The 21591-nt window shown below is 40.4% G+C and overlaps 1 protein-coding gene across 1 annotated transcript in view; it reads right to left on the minus strand.

Moving 5' to 3' along the window:
- The window catches only part of ntrk3b (neurotrophic tyrosine kinase, receptor, type 3b), a gene marked incomplete at both ends in the record, with an annotated part of 161357 nt that overhangs the window by 116032 nt on the left and 23734 nt on the right, over positions 1-21591 (minus strand). Inside the window, 2 exons of the mRNA XM_080030427.1 lie at positions 12804-12875; positions 15546-15620. Coding sequence (XP_079886553.1) covers positions 12804-12875; positions 15546-15620 — 147 coding nt within the window. The remainder of the gene's footprint in view (positions 1-12803; positions 12876-15545; positions 15621-21591) is intronic.

Below are 21591 nucleotides of genomic sequence, written 5' to 3' on the forward strand. Positions count from 1 at the left end.
GAGAGAGAGAGGATCATGATGATACTGCAGCATGTTCAACCCCTGTGCACTGCGACTTGAAAGCACTCCAGCATCTTTGGCTATATAAGAGGGACGGAGCGCCTGCACACGAGCTCCTGCGAGGAGCCTAACACCACTCCTTTGCAGAGATGAAAGCTAACTATTTTTAGCATGCTCTGTCAGCTCCGCTCAGGTAGAGAAAATGTTGTCTCGCTTCGATCATCTCCCTCACTCCCTTCCTCCCCCCTCTTTGGTTGTTCAACACTCAAGAGTTCAAACAGTGACGTCAGGTGAGCAAATGCAGCAAGGTGAGAATGTGTTGAACTGTCGGTGGAGGGAGTTTGAACTTGTGGCAGCATGGGAGAAAGCTCAGTGTTACAGACACTATCGATCCAAGTCACGCCAGGTGACACGGAGTCCCCTTGAGACGTAATGTCCTGTACTGCAGATTAACCGAGGCCATTATTTCTGTTGCTGGCCACAACCCCCACAACCACCCACTGCAGTATCAGGACCAGCACAGCCATCATAAAACAGTAGGCTCTTAAAAGGTGCTTTGATGTGGATGTAAAGATTGGCCCCACAGTCTGGCTATGCTCTCCGGCTCTCTCTGAATGCATGGGCCTTTTTTTTTTTTTTTTTTTTTTCAACAGATTTCTCTCTTTTTCACCCTATTTCTATTTTTAGTTTGTTTGCGAGCATTTCATTGCAATGCAACGCTCCCAGATCAATTTGCAGGGACGTTGATCGATTTAAACAAGAAAAGTAATTAGGACCTTAAAGAAACATTGAGCAACACACACTCAAACACAACCTAGACGCTTACTTTCATCTAGCAATTTAGCCTTTAGGATTCATTAAGTGATTTTGAACCTGGGGTGGGTGGGGGGGGGGGTTATAGACTCATAAACAATCCAATCTATCCCAGTTTTGACATAATGTCTATTGTTAACCCATTTAGTAATGGAACAGGCCAAATACAAGGCCACTTCACACTTTATACACTTGGCATTGTCACAGAAAAACTGAACTGTGCTGAACTGATTTTAAAAGCTTAAGCAATTAGATTAAAATTGACTGTGTATTGGACTGCAGATTCTTAAAAAAAAAGTATGTGTATATATATATATATATATATATATATATGTGTGTGTGTATATATATGTATATATACATATATAGCTATATATATATATAAAAAATAATGTTTTTTGTTTGTTTTATTTTTATTTTGTAACAGTAATCTGTGTATCTGAATCCGAATTTGATGAAAATGGGGGCGGGACCTGATAAGCCTTTGGCTTCTTCCGTCTCCCTTCGGACAACACAAAGTATGATGTATGAATATTTGCAAGAGAAAATTGTGTATTGTGTGGAATTGTCCGAAAGAATAATAAATAAATAAATAAATTGATGACGGCTGCTGCGCGATGCCACATTGGCTCTCCTGCCTGATGCTGCATCGCGCAGCATTATTACTTTATCTAATTTTCATGGCATTCCCAGCATAGAATGCACTGTCATTGGTTCAAATACACATGAGGTGGGTTTTGTTGATTTTTTTAAGACCACGTGACCACCCAAAAGTTGTGTGGTTTGCCGAAAATCACTTCAATCAAAAAAATAAAAAATAAAAAAATAAAACAAAATAATAAAAAAAATACGCCGGCTATGTCGGCGACGGAACAGTTAGTGGCGTTTGGTGCGCAGAATCAAGGTCTACTATAGACTACTGACGAAAATCACACAACACATTGCATCTATTTATTAACAATATTTAATAATTTTCTAATTCATCTAATTTTGACGATTTTTAGAAATATTTGTTGGTTTGTAAGCGCTAAGGGAGCATGTTTAAATAAAACCTGTGAACCTTAACTTTTAAATGTATTTTATTTCATGTTTCTATGTGCTACACAGGCTTAGATATTAAGGTTTTGGTAGACTTGACAATTCGTACTATTTTTTCAGAAAACCCTCAGGCATTAAAGCGGCAACGAGTAACTTTTAAATATCTTTTAAACAGCCTCATGTTTCCTCTCATAATCATAAATAACCTTTAACAGCAAACGAGACCATCAGTGCAAAGAAAGACGTTTTTATATAGTTTTTATTACTGCATTTGATCTGGTCGTACACCCAGTCCGATTTTCGGTTCACGCGTGCATGCTCTATGGTCACATATCCGTATTGGTCACAGATTTCAGTGTGGCGCAGTTACGCGATTTGAGAAGCCTATCCCTCCAGGTGAGGGAAGGGGAGCGGGAGCCTTGTTTGAGACAGTTGTTTGTCGTCATAATGACTGATAACGGGGCTGAACCATAAAAGAAAAAAAAAGAAAATGCGATGAAGAAAAGCGAAAAGGGAGAGTGATAGTCGGGCGGGAGGGCGTTGCCAAGCAACGTATACACAATTTCACGCAGCGAACGTAGACTGCAGTGTTTACTCCTAAATGAATGAGCGGTAGCCTCCTAAAACAAAGTTTACTTTGCCTCACCAGCATCATCAGATGACCATTATTCATCTGAAATAGTCATTATTTACAACATAAACACATTACCTCATCGTGATCCATTCTAACTAACTGCCATCTCTCGTTCATTCGCTTTGTGTGGGGACACGGACTTGTTCAGCTCCATGAGAGGTGACAATGCATCAACTCATTGCAATCAGGTGTGTTTAGCACTTACTGGCATTAGTTGATGCTGTGTCACCCATAGACTCACGGAGCCGAAAAGAGTCCGGTGCCCTCACACTTTGCTTTCAACACACGGACACGCACCATATTGCTTCCTGATTATTTGAATCTGAACGCCCTGCACGAGCTAGAAAACAGCTTCACGACAGCTGGCGTCGTAATAATACTACCGCTTTTGTTCAAAGGTGTCGCCAACGTGCCGACTTACTCGTAGTGGCTTTAAGGACATGCATCCTAGATTGCCATAGTCATCAATGGGTTAAAGGTAACACCATATTCACCAAAGTAGTTGCTCAGATTTCGGAAAGCCCGTATTACCAAAACATTGAGATATTTTTGTGAGGTCTGATGAAAATATACATATTGTACGTATAAGTATAGAATTGTGTCATACTTATTCTGCATGGCCCTGATATATTTGAATTGGATTCAAATGGCAGAGACAACTGGGCAGACAGGATAAATATACCTCACTATACCATAATGGCTATGCATACATACAAACAATATTTGGGCTTTATGGATTGAATTTGGCACATCTTTTAGTGAGTCAGTCTGTATTCTGGCCCGTTGGCATGTCTGACAAGCCTTCCTGTTTGACATACAACTGGAGTCACTTGTTTATGTTGTATTCTGAGCTGCATGTATCAGCCTATGCACAATAAGCTCTGTAGAATATGTGCCTGGCCCTACAGCTCATTCTTCAAACAAATACAAGCAGTATAGATCCAAGGTATATATGTATGGCCTGATGCACTTTATTCACAAACCAGCGAGTGTCCCAATGGTCAGGCTGTGGCAGATAGTCGGGCCTGTGAGCAGCCGAGCGTTTTCTCCCTGCAGTCCACAAAGCCAGCAGATACTGTGCTGCTTGACACCACTATCAGAGGGTGGCAAGCCTCTGTGTTTGCGTTTACAGTGAGATCCGCGCCTCACGCACATCCCAGCATCCGAGCATGAGGATGGAATGTAAAATAGAACTCAGTATAAATGTATGAATTGAATTTAAAATGCTTTGTTTGTTCTCCCATTCTTCCACATCTGGGAAATAGACCTCGCCATGAGTCCTGCTCAACTGGCACGTCTTCTGTGTTTTTTTTCTTCTCTGTTACATTTTTATTTATTTTTTTTAAGTGAAAAAGTCACGTTTTCTTTGCTGGAAAATATCCATTACACCATTCTAGAATACCAATTGGAGGGCAAAGCCGTCTGCATTATCCATCACCAGTGTGCTTCTTCTATCACGGCAGCAACACTGCAGCTGGCAAAGCAACAACACATCTCACGGTCCATGCCCCACACTGAACAGTGTTTTCATGTGGTGCATTGTGGGCGGTGAGTTTTTTTTTTTTTTAAATGGTGGGGGCGGACTACTACGAAGTCTAACATTAGAGAGAGAGCCTGAAGTGCCCTTCACCTCCCAATCAGATTGTGTATCTCCCACAGTCACATGACTTCAGCCCTGGCAGAGCACAGCAACAGGTCGGCCTGTGGGAGGGAATCAGGTCCATGCAACCTTTACCCACACACACAATGGCAACTTCTCATTACAAACACTCGGAAAGCAGGAACGCCAGCACAACACATAGTGCACTGGGCAAGAGCAGATACAGAGGGATTTCAGCTGCATTGCTGTTGATTCCTGGAATAACTCATAACTCTGTAATGCAATGCAAATATGTGCACCCCGAATAGTCGAATATTCCACGATTCGATGGAAGGAGCATCATTCGACTGCCATTCTCACAGTCAAATGTCGCAAAATGTGGTTATGAAACATGGATCACTCTATTCTGGTTATAATGGGATCCTGGGATGTCTGATTTTACATGGAGTGGCTTTGTTTTCTCCCAATACATTATGATCCATTGCCCATTGTGGTGTAAATACGAGACAATTATACTGTAAATAGAAAAACTGAAAATAACTCATGAGCTTTTAATCAATCTCCTTAGTGTGCGTGAATGGTAGAATGGAAGTCGTAATGAAATGAATGTTTACGCCAAGTCAAGAAGACAAAGTGTAACTGAAAAATAATGCACATTGAGGGAGGACAGGGTGTTGAAAAATGAACAGCCATCATGTATTTCCGAAAATAGCAAAGACTCCCGCTGAAGCAAAACATGTAAGGTCACTTTAACAGCTTTGCAAACTGAGCAGGGTAATTATTTTAATGGATTCTGTTGAACTCCAAATACAGAGGAAAACATGTTCCTCTTGGGAAAAATGTAGTAGATATTTGACAGCGTAGTAGTCATTGTGTACTGTAGATGTATTTTGATGATCTTAGAAAGGGTTTTTGCATTCTTCAAAGATTTGCGTGTGTTATGTGTGATACGTATCTGATAGAAGTTTGAACAGTTTTATTAAAAAACTGGCACAACTAGGCTTTGGTCACAGCTAGACTCAGACATTGTAAATAAAAGAAACACTCCAAGATAGCCAGTGACAGATTGAAATAGCTTCAGTAAGAGTCACTGCGTTACTTGTTAATACATGATGAACTGTCACTATTGTTTTCTATGTTTGTTTTTTACCAAAGTTATTTATTTTTTCCAGAAAAGATAAATTCAGCATTGATGCTGGGTTAACAGCACTGTGCTTTATCGTCATACTGTAACATGAAGGCAGCCTCAGTACAATAGAGCATCTGTAAAGAAGCACTGGCTTAGGTTACGGGAAAATACGTCTCATTACATCCTCAAAAAATTCACCAGCTTGTTTCAAAATGGCAGCTATCCAGAATGGGAACGTCCACTTTCTTATTTCCATATGGTTTATGGTGTCGTCAGAGGAAATAAATAAATATTTCATACCAATAAAGGAGTTCTTCTTCCCTTTGAGACCAGGTGAAAAGACATATTTAACACACTCTCAAAACCTTTCTATACAAGTCAGGGTAACATAATGTCTGCAGAACTCCTCTTCAGTTTAGTCTCTTCAACTGCAGCACACTGTGTTCGGTCAAGATGACCTCCATCATAACACTGGGCCCCCCTCCTGCTTTTCTCTGGCTCAGAGCGTCAGCTGACTGCCTCCAGTGTGAATGTAAGATTGCTTGACAGAGGCAGTATATCAGGCTTTAGCATTCATTTGCACCTCGGAGATCACGGCTCTATTTTTATGTGCCTGTGGAGGCGCCTAGGCGGAACACTGCAGAGATTGCAGGTGTCAACCAGGTATCCATTTCATCTTCAAGTCAGCCACCAGCTGAAGTGAATAGGCTACCTGGGAAACATGAAGGAGTAAGTATTTTGAAAAAGACACAGAATGAGGACTAAAAGAAAGGCTATTTTAAAAAGGAATGCTGCAGAGAAAGCCGAGAGTTTAAAACCCCCAGCAAAAGGTAAACAGGGAATAATCGGACTTCTAATTAAAGGTGGTCTCGGGCTATATCCGGCCAGCTGACCCGAGTATTAAAGTGACATTTGCAGAATTTTAAGAAAAAAAACCCACATAGCAAGGGAAGATTTAATGAGAGAATCTCTCCACTTCCCTCTCCCTGTGGGGGAGTGACCTTTCCGACTCCCTCGTGACAACGTTCCCTCCAGATTTATTGGGCCTCTCCCTCTGCCGCACGAGAATAAAGAGAAGAGTTGCCTCACCATCCAGACGCTGACCTTTAATTTGACACAGGCGGGGACAAGCGTGGCGCACCGAGCCACTGCCGGCCAGCCAGCATCAAATAGAAAGACCGGAGCAAGCAGTGGCAAGAAGAGAGTTGAAAGCCCGAGACCCCGTAGTGACGCCCCGGAAGGGTTGATAGACTTCATCTCCATCTGCTGCTTTGTGTGGCCAGATAAAACGTGTGTGTGAGATGGATGTCATAGAGTAGTCACAGAGCAAGAACACTGTGCCCAGACACACTGAGGGAGTGTGTGAGGGGAGGCAGAAGAACAGGAAGCCATTGTTGAAACTACAAAGACGGACTACACAAGTCACTCTGCCTCAGGTTACACGTGATTGTTGATGGAATATTTGGAGAAGTTATCTAATTTGCTTTCTTGCATAGAGTTAGGTCAGAAGAGTTATACCACTTTCATGTCTGTATATGCCACACATGAAGCAGCCAGGCAGCTAAGCTTAAGACAAAGACTGGGGTCAGCCCGGCTATGTACAAGAGGGCAACACAACATGAAACAGCATTCTCAGGAGGAAGCAAGTCACTGATCCTGACCATGACCAGGGACTACAGGTGGAAAATAGCAGTTTGCTAAAGCCTGGTACAATGCATCTCTCCTTGTTTTAAACAAGGTTAATGTTTCTTTTGTACACTGTCCCTGTTCAAATAAAGTTACATTACATGACAACGTTCCAGCACTTCAAGCAGTTATGCATGCAATATATTTGTGGAATAGATAATTACTTATTCACAACAGCAGGTCATTATTTTGAATGGAGAGTATTACCAATTTGGCTCCTGTAGCGAGTGTTGCATTGTGGGTCATTTGTGACTTTAATTTAATGCATAGTGTGTGAATGTATTAGCCTCGGAAGTGTTTAGATATAGCCCCACTAGACGTGTTTCTGATGGCTTGTGCATCATGTGCACTCCCACCGACAATATTAATTATTGACCAGCCCAGAACAAATTGTCTCACAAGGACTTAATTGCAGACATGAAACATAGATTGAATCATATGTCCAATAGCAAAGAATAGCAGCTGTGACAGAATACCATAGCAAGGAGCTGGAAAATAGATACCAATCATTCTGACCACCATGAGTCTAACAAGAAAGGGTGTGAGTGTGTGACTCAACGACAAGCAACAGGATTTACTGAAACTAATGAAATTCTCCCTTGTTGAAAGAAAAAGAGCTTTAAGGATGAGAAATATCTTATCTCATCGTTGGCTAACAGTATCTCTAGTAGAACAATGCAATGATTTTATTCCGTTTTATAGCTTCATTTCCAAAAAAAAAATAGCATTGTTTTGTATATTCAAGACACAAGTCCCAGTAAAATGAGTGATGCTGTGTTAAGGGCCACTGATCCAGTGTAAACCTACAACAAAGCACAGGTGAAAGGGATGCATTTTAAACTGCTGGAGCACAAGCCTGCATTGTGTGACCATTTCTTTAATGGCACCCCGCCTCTGCCTGCCTGACCAAGCGAAGCAAGGTCATATCACCGCTTCTCAGACACGAGCTCGTAACTGTGCGAGCGTGGGAGACACTGAAATGTAGCGGGCAATAAACAATAATGATTTAATAATAATGAAGCAATTTGAGTAAAGTCTCATTGCCACGCTGTGATAACACAATTAATCGCCGTAAAAATAAATCTCCACCGCGGCCCTAGACATGATGATGTCCTTTACCTTGATCGCTGGCATGGTGGCAATGCAGGATCCTAGACTAACAGCACAAAGCCTCAGACTTCACCGTTTGTGTGTGTGTGTGTGTGTGTGTGTGTGTGTGTGTGTGTGTGTGTGTGTGTGTGTGTGTGTGTGTGCCTGCGTGCGTGCGTGCGTGTGTGCGTGTGTGTGCATGCGTGTCTAATCTCAAAGAACATTCTGAAGGAGAATAAAGCTTCCATAGTATCTGGAGACATTTCATAAGGGCTTTTGTCGTTTATCTCGACCATCACATAAGAGTAAAATCCTATTGCCAATCAGGTGTTACAGATCCGGTGAAGAAGTCAATTTCTGACACAATGACAACAACAATACATCTGCAGAACCACTCTGACAAGGTAACTATTGAAAGACTTTTGAAGGCACCTTCCCAGCAAGTTTTGGGGTAACTGATATATTCTTCTGTGTTACAGAACCAATAACATAATAGTGATTCTGGTGGGTTTACTTCTATATTGTGCTTGGAATGACGCAATTAAAAATTGCAGTAGTTTATTCAATTCTTTTTAGCGAGCAGATTGTTATCAGTTATCAGTTATTACCTTATTATTTCACTGAATGTGAAGTAAACTGTAAAATGTATTGTTTTTCTGTGATTAAAAGCCATGTGAATTGCCCCAATCCAATCTATCTATCTATCTATCTATCTATCTATCTATCTATCTATCTATCTATCTATCTATCTATCTATCTATCTATCTATCTATCTATCTATCTATCTATCTATCTATCTATCTATCTATCTATCTATCTATCTATCTATCTATCTATCTATCTATCTATCTATCTATCTATCTATCTATCTATCTATCTATCTATCTATCTATGCTACCGTGAAAATGAAACTCTGCAAGGTTTTTCTGACACACATTCGGGGCAGTCCATGGATCAGATTGGACATGCATGAAATAGAACACAACAGTGAACTCTCAGCAGCCATTGATGTAACTGTGGATTTAATGGTTCTGCTTATTGATATTTCCTGCAAATGACTATGCAAAGTATTAGTGATTGTCCCTTGTATGTCCCTTTATGGTACTGAAGAACTACAGGGCTCATTCATCACTTTCTCCAGCCACCATTGGTGAGATGGGCTTCGCTGCTGAGTCACTGGTGCCACTGACACAAACACAGTAATATGTTTACTTGATGAGGCGCCTCTTTAAAAAAAAAAAGATATCCCACAGACACATTTTCAAATTGCTCGACTACAGAAATGTGTTTAATTAAATGAATATCAATACACAATGTGTAGCAAACTTTGGTCAATAATCTGCACTGGAGATATGGGTCAAGTAAGCGAACGCATTTCCCGTATGCTGTCCAGCCAAAATCAAGTGAATGTATCATGTTTAAACAAGCTCTGGCAACAGAGATATCTCGTCTAATTAGTAAACTGTAGAGCCTTCAAAGCAGTTATGTGGGTCTTGAATATAAACTTAGTCAGTACAAATCTTATTTTGGGGAGTTGGGGGGAAGATCGGGTAATGAGTCCTGCAGTCCTTCATACATTTGTTGTGTGATGTATTTAAAATGAGCATATGCTAAGAGGGGTACACATATGATAACATAGCAAACTTTAGGGGATTGAAGCTGTTCTTACTCATGAGTGCTATTCAACTTTGCTCGGACTCTTTTGCTCAATCTCAACATTAAACTAAAAGACATTACGAGCTTGTTGTTGATTGTCTGGGCGCAGTGACTGCTGGCTGCTTGTAGAAACTGTGGTCATGGAATCTCAGCTTTGTAACACTAATTGCAATTCAATCCCCGGAAAAGCATCAGCTAGGTATCTAAAAGAGTAAATGTTGATTTATTTGTTTGCATGTTTCGCAAGCACCTTAACTCAGAGCGCTGCTCAAATATTTGTGTCATGAGTGTTTGTCACACAGATTTAGAGCTGCAAAGTTAATCACATTCTGGAGGCTTTGTATCGGCTTGCAGGATTTTGTATTCACCTTTATGTCATTGGGCTGCTACTCATGTCTCATGTCTTGGTACAAAATGAGAGGTTGTTCTGTAGGGTTATTGAACACATTGGCTGTGGCGTGGATTAAATCTGCTGCTCCCTTTATGCATCCACTTCTCTCCGATGACAACAACAGTGTCTCTCTGGCTATGGAAAACTGCAATTGGGTTTATTTTAGGCTCAAATAAAACATAGCGTGCCAATAGAGGTCACCTCATAATGACAGCACTAATGCTTTGACAAGGACCCCTATGAAAATAAACAAGGCTACAGGGGGGGGGGGGGGGGGGGAGGATATTAAGTGTAGTTGAGTTCATTTCCATTAAACCGAGCCGATGTTTTTTTTCTCCGAATTTCCAGCCTGGTAGAGCTTGTTAGCTGTGGTGTGCTTTTGTTTGTTTGTTTGTTGGGATATCTGTCAGGCTGTCAATGCTGTGGGTTGGTTCACACAGAGACCTGCACATTGGGGTCTAAAAAGTTAATGTAAAAGTTGTTCCATAGTTTGTTTTTGTTTTGGTTTGTTTATTTTTCCTTATTGACCATATGCCACCTGTAGCTTTTTTAGTTTTCTTTTCACTTTTTAACATATAGCCTAACGCTGCTGGCATTTACATACTCTGTAGAGAGCAAGTTAGCTTGACACATACATATATGTTGTTTGTGTTAGGGCTGTGTTTCCTTACACCGTTTGTTCCTGAAACCACCAAATATAGCCAACTCTATACAGAGAATCACTCTCACTAAATACCCACGCACATTGCTTCAACATGCTGAGAGAATTCCAATGCTTGACAGGCCTGCCGTGTCTAGTTATGTTACGATTAAAATCAAGTCAAATCAGTTTTGTTTATATATAGCCATAGATCACACATAGCAATTTGCGTCACCAGGCTTCACAGCTCGTTCACATAATGACACCCTCTGCCCTTAGCCCCTTGACTGTTGATTGTGTTTAAAAAAAAAAAAGCTGTTCTGATAAGGCATTCAGCTAATGGCCAATTGTGGAGTCAAGGTTAGAAACACATACTGTACTTTCAAAACAATGCTTGAAACCTGTATTAAAACACAAAATAGAAGAAAGTGTATTGAACATTCGGGGAGCTGTGAATGACAGTCATACGTTGTATAGCACAAGATCTCTGCTGTAACTTGTCTGATTTCTCCGGCTTTGGCCTGAATGAGTGATGAGGAGAGTGTAGCTTCAGCTCTCCTCACAAAGCGGCGACCCGCTGAGCGTCTGATGGCAGCGGGGCTTTTAGCAGACCTGTCTGACACACACATCAATGAGGTCGGCCTTCTGAAGCTAAGTTTAGGCCTAATAATTAATCTTCTTTGACATCATCATCGTCAGTGTCACCTAGCAACCATCCATCTGCATTAACGAGACCACAAAAAGAAGGCCTGTCTGGGGTGGGGCTTTCACTGATCATTATGCATAATGCCTCCGTGTTGGAGAGTTAGAAAATGTAGTGGTGGATCCACAGGAACTCACTTGATGAATTGTTTTTTCTATTTGTAGAACAGCATTTATCACAGTGTGAGCCTGGATCTAAAGAGAATTTCATAGTCATTATAGTATGGGATCTTCAAAGGGAGTATAAGAAAAAGTAGATCAATACTTTTCTGGAAAAAATCTACAATTGTTTGCAATATTATAATCACTTCTGGACTTCACAGCTCTTATTTACGATAACAAAAAAAGGCATCACCCACTCACCCAATATTTTCTTATTTTGTTTACACATTTTTAGGATCTATCCCCTGCCACGGCTCTTTAGTAAGAAGAAGGGGTGAAGAAGTGAGACTGTTACAATAATCTAGTTGTTTTTTTAGCCTCTCTGGGCAAATCCATTTTCCGGGGAGAAAATGAAAGAGAAGCGCCGATTTAAATAACTTTCATTAAAGGTTGATGAGCTCAATTAGCTCAACCCGTCTCCTGGCTGCATACAGAGACACGCAGCGCAAACCTTTTTAAAGAAGTCTACACACTGTGCACCCCCTAGGTAACAAGACAGACACGCTCTCGTAATGACAAACACCCAATTTGACTTCAGCAGCCTCATCTTGAACCACTGCTTGCCACCTCTCTCTCGCCTACACACACACACACACACACACACACACACACACACACACACACACACACACACACACACACACACACACACACACACACACACACACATACATACAAGTTCACAAGTGCAAGGTGAACACATAAAAGTCTAACAGCAGTAATCCACGGAAGAAAAGAGAGACCTCGCCGCCTCTCGGCTGACAACTGGAAATTGCAAATGGCAATGTGTTCAGGTAAAAAGACTGTGACTGAGTTCTTCACCGTGTTTACTCCTGGAAAATTGGTGAAAAACAGGCTGTCATAAGGGGGCGACAGATCAGCCTTTGTTAAAGAAATTACCTTGTTCTTCGCCCAGCTCTCTGATGCTCGCACTCCTGGACAAATTGTCCATTTTGGCAAGCACAGACTAAATAGAATCTGCGTCTTTGGCATGTCGCTCTACCGAAAGCACAAAGAACCAGGGCAGATAGGAGTCCAATTATCCAAGGCAAATAATGGATGTGTCATTTTATACGTGCGACTGTTGCAGCAGTAATGGCAGTGCCACAATTCCCCCCTCGAAGCCAGTCTCTTTCAACTGCATCATCTTCTGCTCAACACTAACTCAGCTGTAGCAACCATGCAGCAAGCCGTAAGTATTACAGATCATAATAAATGTTCTGAGGTTCATGGGGAAGCATAGTTTGTAAATGATTTACTCACATGTAGCGTAGGTGTGGGTTCTGATCGAATGCCCGGGCCTGGATCACCTTCAGGTTGCAGTTCATGATAGTTCTGAAATGATAAAATGCAGAGGAGACTGTGATGAAAGCAGCACACAAACAAAGATTACAGCGTGGGCACATACAAACACATGCACAAAGAGTTATGATCATGTAACTGCAGCAAGTCCATTTTGAATGCTTCTATTCTTATTGTGGGTGCACTTTGTTGTGCGTGTGTCTCTGCTCCCCCTTCCTTGTATAGAAGTCTCACAATTTGTATTCATACCATTGTGTATCTCTTTACGTAATTATTTTTTTTCAGTGTGCAGTTTTTAAAATGTGAAATTTGAAGTCTCATAGACCATTTGATAAAAGATTTCTGAACTTGTGTTTCTTAACTGTAAAGCGAGTGAAATATGTGATTATAGTTCTAGATTATAAAAACTGAAACTGATCCTCATTTTGCTGGGGGGCCCCCTGAGGAATCATCTCAAGGAGTCCTGTATTTCCCAGTGGCCCAAGTTTGGAAACCCATTGTTCTGGGTTACAATGGTAATGACTTGTAATCTTGTAATCACAGATGCCTCTCTCCAAAGAAGTCATCAATGATATCAGTGAGGGCCTCATAACGCAGTGTGCTGATTAGCTGTTGGGGCCTATTACATTTTAAGAGTCTGATCATGCTTCTGTGCTGTTTGACTAGGAGGTGGCATTTCTGTTTCATCACCCAGAAGTTCACAAAGTGTGAATTGGAAGTTCATTTAAAAACAGTTTAATTCCAAGTCTACTCCAGAAGCCTCCCAAAAGTAATGACAATCACCTTGAACATAAAAATTTCTGATTGTTTTTATTTTGTGCGTTTGAGTTTAAACGGAATGTGTTAACAATTCAAGGTTTTTAATTATTCACTTTTTTTCTTCCAATCAAAACATTGTTTTAACTTGATAGGTGTTTTTAAATGTCTTAAAAAACTGACAAACTACTTCTATTGTCTTCTGTAATTATACTGGTTGTGTCCAAATAAAAAATAAAAGGCAAGATAGAAATCTACGCAAACAGGTAAGGCCGGAATTGTGCTCAATCATAACTCGTAACCGCCACACAAAATATAAAATAAAGGCACTGATTTTAGCATATTGTTGCATCAGAATAACAGTGATACGTCTGGTTATTGTCTAGATAGTCCATTAGAGACAAAAGGTGTCAATTACTTTACAGCTACACAGGATACTTGTTATTTCGCACCATACCACGTAGATGCTATGTGGACAAAGCGTGATATTTCTCTCTGCCAAGAAATTACACAATAAAAACCAATTAGTGCCCGGAAATGTGTATTCATTTGTGGCTGTACATAGTCCTAAACAAATAGACAATTTTCTCTTGTTTAACTCACAATTTGAGAAATTGTATTTCACTCTTTATAAAAAACATTATATAAATGTCAGATGCATTTTTAAAGACTTATTTAGTGCCCGACTTGGGGCCGAGTGCCACAGAAAGGTTGGAGAAATAAGAATATGTTCATGGACTTATGCATTATCGGTTTTGCTTTCATGGGATCTGTTGACATTACTTGTACATGTATGAATAAATAAATGGATAACATATTTGAATACACACCATAACCATCTTCGCCTTTAAAGGTAACCAAATACAATGCTTTTCTTATATCATCTTGTTAGTGTTAACTAAAGCTCAACTATTGATAAATAATAAATGAGTCAGCTTCTTATTCCGGGCATGTTATGTAAAGTTATATACTATATACAGCTATTTTTACTAAAATCAATTACATGAGTTTAACGAGGTTAAATGAGAGAATGTGTGATATCCTAGCACATACTAGTAACAGTCCCACAATACAGCATAACAAGCAGCCTTCCCTGGTTATGGCCTGACTTCCACCCGGGAGGAGCCAGTGTCCCCAGACAAGGTAACAGGAGAGGCGGTGGTGATAATGAGAAAAATGCTAATTTAGTGGTGGAGATATTGCACTTGGCCTTTCTGATGAAGGGATCAAGGGGGATCAGGGGGGGGGACAGCTCTGACTTTGGTGGGCAAAAGAGAATACTGTTCTCTTCGGGGAGAGAGAGAGAATTGAAGAGGGAGTTGAGGTCGGGTGGCAGCAACTGAGGGAGGAAATGGGCGAAACGGGCAGAATGTAAAAGGATGTGGCCTCATACTGCACGGTAGCGATGCAGGAAAGTAGCGTAACATTGCTTTGAGAGGTGGAGAGAAAAGACAAAACACAACTCAACAGCAGGGACCCCTAATTCAATTTTCCCTGCTGCTTTTTAGCCTTATTTGATCAGTGGCTAAAGCAAAGCGAAGATGTTGCGACCGTGGATAATTAAAAGCTTGTTCAAACATCCGCTTGTGTTGTGTTCTTTCTCCCCGCCTCAACTAGCACCGTGTCATCCCCCCCTAGCCTGGGACTGTGTCACATTCAGAGAAAGTATCGGATATTAAATCTTGATGCGTTGCGGATGATGCTGCAGCGGCAGACACTTGTGATCTGAGCTGACTTATACTGCTCATATGAAGGAGGACCGAAAGCATTGGCCTCTCTCTGCAGTGGAGCAGGCAGGCAGTCCTCATAGAAACAGGGATTAACAGTGGTACAGGTTCCACTGTTCTTTTCCAGACCAGCGATACACAGTGGGAGTAAAACACAGCGATGTGTCAATCATTGGTTCTCCCTCATTCCCTTCCACATAACAGCATCAACAACACTCACAGTCTCTGTAGTCCAGTGTAGAGCTCCATATCCACGTCTCTCAGAGTCTGCAATCCTGTCCAGTTCTCTATGTGTCTGAAAAACAGAAAAGAAAGAGAATGGTAAATGCATTGTTTCAATTCATCCTAAAGGAGGGAGGGAGGGACAACCAACCAAAACAAGATATGACAAGAGAAAACTTTTTTTTTCCTAGTTTCAAAGTTATAAAATAACAGGCTGTGTGTTGTCAGAGCGTTTAAATCCATATTCATTCAAATTGCAATTATTGGAACGGTCTGACTGAGCACTCGCTGCTGCCTTTCTGATAGATTTAATTGCCAGGAGGCAGCCTCTGAAGCTTAATCTATGTATGGGAAAGTGCAAGGGGGACAGACCAAGTAAATAGACCCGATGACATTCCCTATAAATACTATGGCTAAGCACCCAGGCAGAACTCTTTCTATGTGGTGAGATGAAAAATAAGAGTGAAGCCAATGCATCCAAATTACCTTTAAGAAAAAGGGTGTTTGTAAATGATTTGTTTGTTATGGTATAGGGCACACCGGTTCCAATTAAGCTGGGGAAATGAGGAGATGTAGCACGGGACATGACAAAGGGTTTGTAGCTTTGGAAAGTGGGAAATATGATTAAACGCTAAAGGAAACTTTATCTTGAATGTCAAAATACAAATCCGTGCTAACACTACAAGCAGTGAGACACATACGGTAGGTATTTTTCTTTTATGGTGTATGACAGCTGATTGGCTGTTTGCTACAGCAAAACTACATAAGCAAACATATACACATATCCTAAACTGCATAAGAAGTGTACCTATACGGTTTAAAATTAAGTAACCTGAACCTGAAACATACATATAAATAGAGACATACTGTACACCAAAACGCATTAGAAACCCATCCATATGCATACACCCAGAAACACATACTAATCGCATAGCCTAAACCTTAGACTTGGTTTTTAAATTTTTAATCCTTGGTTATGAGTTCTGTGATTAGATAGCAGTTTGTATTTTGTGACAACAGCAGGAAAATAACATTCCTTGCAATTGGTTTTGGCAAAAAAAAAAACGCTTGGCTCCTGTGCATCTGGTGTACAATGATGAGGCAGCGTCTGAGACATTCTGTTGATTCAAGCACTGCGCTCTGGGGGCGCATCACCTGCTTTAGTGGGTAGGGACTAGGGAGCATACATTTCTGCCAAAAGTAACCTGCGCTGGTGGAACCCCATCGTGCATGACTTTAATGTTAATTACTGGTTGGCCATTTTCTTTTATGGTGGCTGGCAGGTGGGAGCAGTTAGCTGTGGGAGGGATGGCGTTTCAGGATGTTCTTGCCAGTTTTAAAATTGTGGTTAAATCCAGAATACCAGCAATTCTGATTATAATGTGAGCTCAGCCAGGGGAAATCAAACCTTTTGTGAGATCTGAAGCTGGTGCATATGATTTGTGCAGGTGAACTGAGACTGTCTTTAGTACAAACATCCATACTATTATTGTGTAGGCACATGGGAGCAAAATGCACGTTTGTTTGCGTAATTGTTAAAGTGTTCACGACAATAGAGTGACATTGTTGGTGTTGAGGTGAGCATTGAACTGATGACAGCTGGTTCTGTGGGCTGGGGTCTGAGTCATGAATGTGACCTGCAGGCAGACATGACAGATTCACCTTGCAAGGCTTTGCTTACTCACACTGCTGAGTTAGAGAAGGAGAGAGGGCAGAATAACATCGCAAGGGGGTCTCGTGTTCTATGAGGTTTCAATCTTACCAAAACACTGGCATAGCGGGTGAAGTTCTATTGAGCACATTTTCAAAAGTACAATTCCTTATCTATGTGTTTTGGCATTTTGAACATTTCCAGGTGGGCACACTTATACATGCACCAATCAAATACTGTGTTCATTACAAGAAGAAAAGACAGCTGTATTATTCAATCAGTAAAGTAAAACATGCCTAACACCTCAGCAGCTTTACTCAATTTACTTTAATATTCTTAATCTATTTCTGACCAAATATGACAATGTAATTGTAATCTCTGCAGGTCAGAGGAGAAATAAAGGTTTGATTAACTAAATTACTAACTTACGTAACATTGTCTTGTTTTACTTTGGCAAATATGTAGAATAATAGTACAATAGGTTTGTTAAAGTTATTATAGTGAACATAAAAACAGTGAACCTGTGAAATAAATAAATAATTTTAAGTGCCCTATGTATACTTCAATTATCCAATGGACACATATTTGGCCGATCTCTATGGGACATTGCACCACTCACGTAAATATTTTAAAATAAAATACTCAGAAACATTTACCATACACGTTTTCATACAAACAGTAAGGAATACAACAGGAGAATAAGTCAGAAAAATGAGGGCAGTATTTCAAAGTGTGTCTTTAAAAAATGACGTTAAAGAATTGTATTGAACAACTAAAATCATCCTCCAATGTAAAATCCTCAGGTGTGATTCTTGGATGCAAGCTTTGGAATTTAACAGACAGCTTAGTGTTACAGACCTGTTTTGTAGTTTGGGAAAAGACAGAGCTAAATGAAAGCAAGGCCTTATTTGTCATCCATCATGGAACACAAGGCCAGCCATGCTATGGAAATTCAGCTGAAACAGCAGTAAGGAATCAACAGTGACCTGAGAGCTTTGATATGCAGTGTACCGTCATTTGAGCACTCTGGTGACTGGTGATGTACAACCCCTTCTTCCATAATTATATTTTTTTTATCTAGCACTATGGAAGATTGTTAGACAAATGAAAACAGAAATGTAATTATCAAGTTTTGGTCCAGAGTCACAAAACATTTTGGCAAATAAGAAACAGGTGGGCCATTCCCTGGCCTATACTATTACAATAGTGTATTTTAATGAGCATTGTTCAGATCTTAGCATCTGTTTTTAATCACACTTATTTCGGCTAATGTGATGCACTGAAACAGTTTGACAGTTTTATACTGTTTCTGTCCTCATTGGTGAAATAACTTGGCATCCCCAGTGATTAAATAGACTACACACGGCTTGCATCAGTTGGACATAATTGCAACACTAGTGTACAGTATAGTATCATACTGATGTAATATTGTGATGTAAAAAAAACATCATTATTTATGTAAGCACAAACTGTTTTCATGTGTAGCACTGCTCTGTGCCCTGTGATATAAATTAGCACTATCCCCATTCTCATCAAGCCGCTGTCAACAAACAGCACAGAGAAAGCAGGCAACACCTCCCTGTGGCCCTGAGCACGTATAGTCTGCTCAGAAACTCTGACTGTCCGCGGCATATTAAATATGCATTTGGATTAGACTGCTGTGAAAACATGGATATGAATAGCAAATATGGAATGATAATACTGGAGCATTCAATCTATGTTGTGTTATTCCAACATCCTTGGAGGATGCACAAATAAAATGCAACATAAACCAAATCAACATAATCCGAAAAGTAATGGAGACGCTAACATCTTACGTCGTAAGCATTATAGTAGACACTCTCATCTATACTTGCAATGACCGGGGCAGAACAATAACTCTAAATCACCACTTTGTCAAAATGTTTACGGCACAGGAGAACGGAAAAGGGGGATGTGAGGTATTTCTCTTTTCTTGACAGCATGTTTAGCATGAAAGTCTGACTATGTTATTTGTGTCTCCTCTCTCTCATCTATCTTTCAATTATTTGTTCTCTGTACAGTCCTGATTTCTTAATGGCCTTTCTAAAAAAAATGATCTTGACTTTATTCATATCTGGTTAGTACAAAGGAAATGAGCAGAACATATTGTACAGGCAGTTCCACCGGCTTTCTCTCTTACATACAATCCCTATGCAATTACAACAACCTCCCATATGCTTTACAAAAATGGCTGCCAACAAAGTACAATCTAAACTGGGTGGCAGGGTGGTTCAGTGCTTGAGGAGAACACCCTGCAACCAAACAGTAACAGATTTGATCCCAGCAACAGCCATCTGTTGTGTTGCAACGGCCCTGGGCTACGCACTCTAGCCCTACCTGCTATCTTGTTCTGTGAATATGAGCACCAGAAAGAAAATGTTTTATTTATTTATTTCTGAATATATGAACCCACCAAGGGCACATTTTGGAGGAAGAGAAGAATACCAGTTTTAACAACATAAACAAGACATCTCTTCATTTATTTATTAAAACATATAAGCTGTATCAATCAATTATTGTTATCAATGTGCTACTTTGAGAATAGTGTTATTACAAAAAGAGCTATGAAGGCAAGATTGTATTTGTGTTAAAGATTTTAACTGGGAAAAATGATACTACTGTATCATCCGCGGTGTGTCCAGTTAAAGAGGTAGTCTGTTTTTTTTACCACCTGGGCGCAGCAAAACAAGCTGTACACACTTATATTAATTCCCACTAAACAGTTATTTATTTACGTTCCTTTCCGAAGAATGCAAGTCTAGTGTTTACTCTCCTTTAAGCTCAATTCATTTCAATCACCTCTTGATGGAAATATTAACATATTTGGACATATTAAGAGTTTTCAGAGTATTTCAGAGTTTTCTTTTGGTTGAAACAGCTTCCTTCTAGCCTGGTCCAACCAGACCATCGTACTTCATTTCATTTGTACAGAAGGGATTTGACTACTGAAGGGAAAATTAAATTTGGCCGGAAGTAGGCAGGCGGGCGGAGCCAGGCTAGCTTCCTTCTGCTGCTGGAAACAAGGTTGATGAGCGCAGGGACACTCCTCAACTCAACCAAAACAGTATTTTGTCTCAGTTGTAAAGACAAAACAATGAGCTGAAAGACTCGTAAAGCTCAGGGGAACTGCAAAGGCTGGTGATAGTTCTGCGGTTTTGTCACATCTGTGTTACCTTTCACATAACCACACAAAACCATTTAATAGATTGCTAATACATACGAAAAAATATTGGCGTGTGCAGCTTGAAATCGGCTCAAAGTACAGACAGTACACTCATTGAGCTTACAGTATGTGTTTTAAGAGTCCCTTAGCAAGGGACTTAACTTGTCGTCAAATTGCCTACCAAGGAGAGTGTGGTTTCAATGGGCAACAATTAAAACCAACTTAACCTTGAACTTTCTTTGGTAGAAAATGAGATCAGAAAGATACTATATGATTATCCAGTGAGCCGTGCCTAAAACATGATGTATGGTTCATGTGGGATGAACATATGATATGATTGTAATGCTTTATGGTTACGAAACCAATCCTCAGCTGAAATGTCTGCTAACATGAGAACAAGATATATGAGGCTCGCCATAGCACCATCATCAAATATCTTCTGTTTCTTGATAATCTCCTCTGATTTTGCCTGTTGTTTCCAATACGGCTGTCTGTCTGTGATTTACGACTTTGTTGGTGTGATCTACAACACTCGCCCCAGCGCCTTAATGGGAAAATGTTTAATAAAATAGAATGTCTCTGGTGTGTTCCTAGGATATTGATCTACATGCTGTCTATCCTCTGCAGCACTCTTCTACAGCCCAAACACTTCAGAGTGGGGATACGCTGGTGAAGTAGCACTCCTCTCGATTAAAGTGTGGGCCTAACATCAATCAGATAACCTTTTTTTTCTTTTCTTTTAGTGTTTTTTTTTTTATATGCCTGACTCGTAAGTGTTCGCAAGCTGCATTGTAAAGATGGGGACAGGAGCAGCATGAAAAGGAGAAAGATGAAGTAGCGACGATGGAAATCAGAGGACATATAGCTCTTTCCCCCAACATTTACTAGAAGTGGTAGGCTGTCATCGTCCAAACCGATCATGAGGGTCATTTGGAATTCAAAGCTTGTAAATGAGAATCAAGTTTTACAATCTCTTGGGTTCCGCTCACTGAGACAAACCCACGCTGGTTAACTCTATGCAATCACAGGCACAGGCAGACAGATGTACCAGCTTCCTACCTAATGTATGAGTGTGTGAAATGATCCACCTCCCATCTGCTGGTCAGAATCTGATTTACGAAATGGCCTCCAACAACATTAATTTACATAGTGTACTTTCGTTCACCTTTATTTCTGCAACCTTTCTCCAGCCCCAACCTACTACACACT

The sequence above is a fragment of the Ammodytes marinus genome, assembly GCF_949987685.1.
Source record: "Ammodytes marinus genome assembly, chromosome: 1".
In the NCBI taxonomy this organism is placed as follows: Eukaryota; Metazoa; Chordata; class Actinopteri; order Uranoscopiformes; family Ammodytidae; genus Ammodytes; species Ammodytes marinus.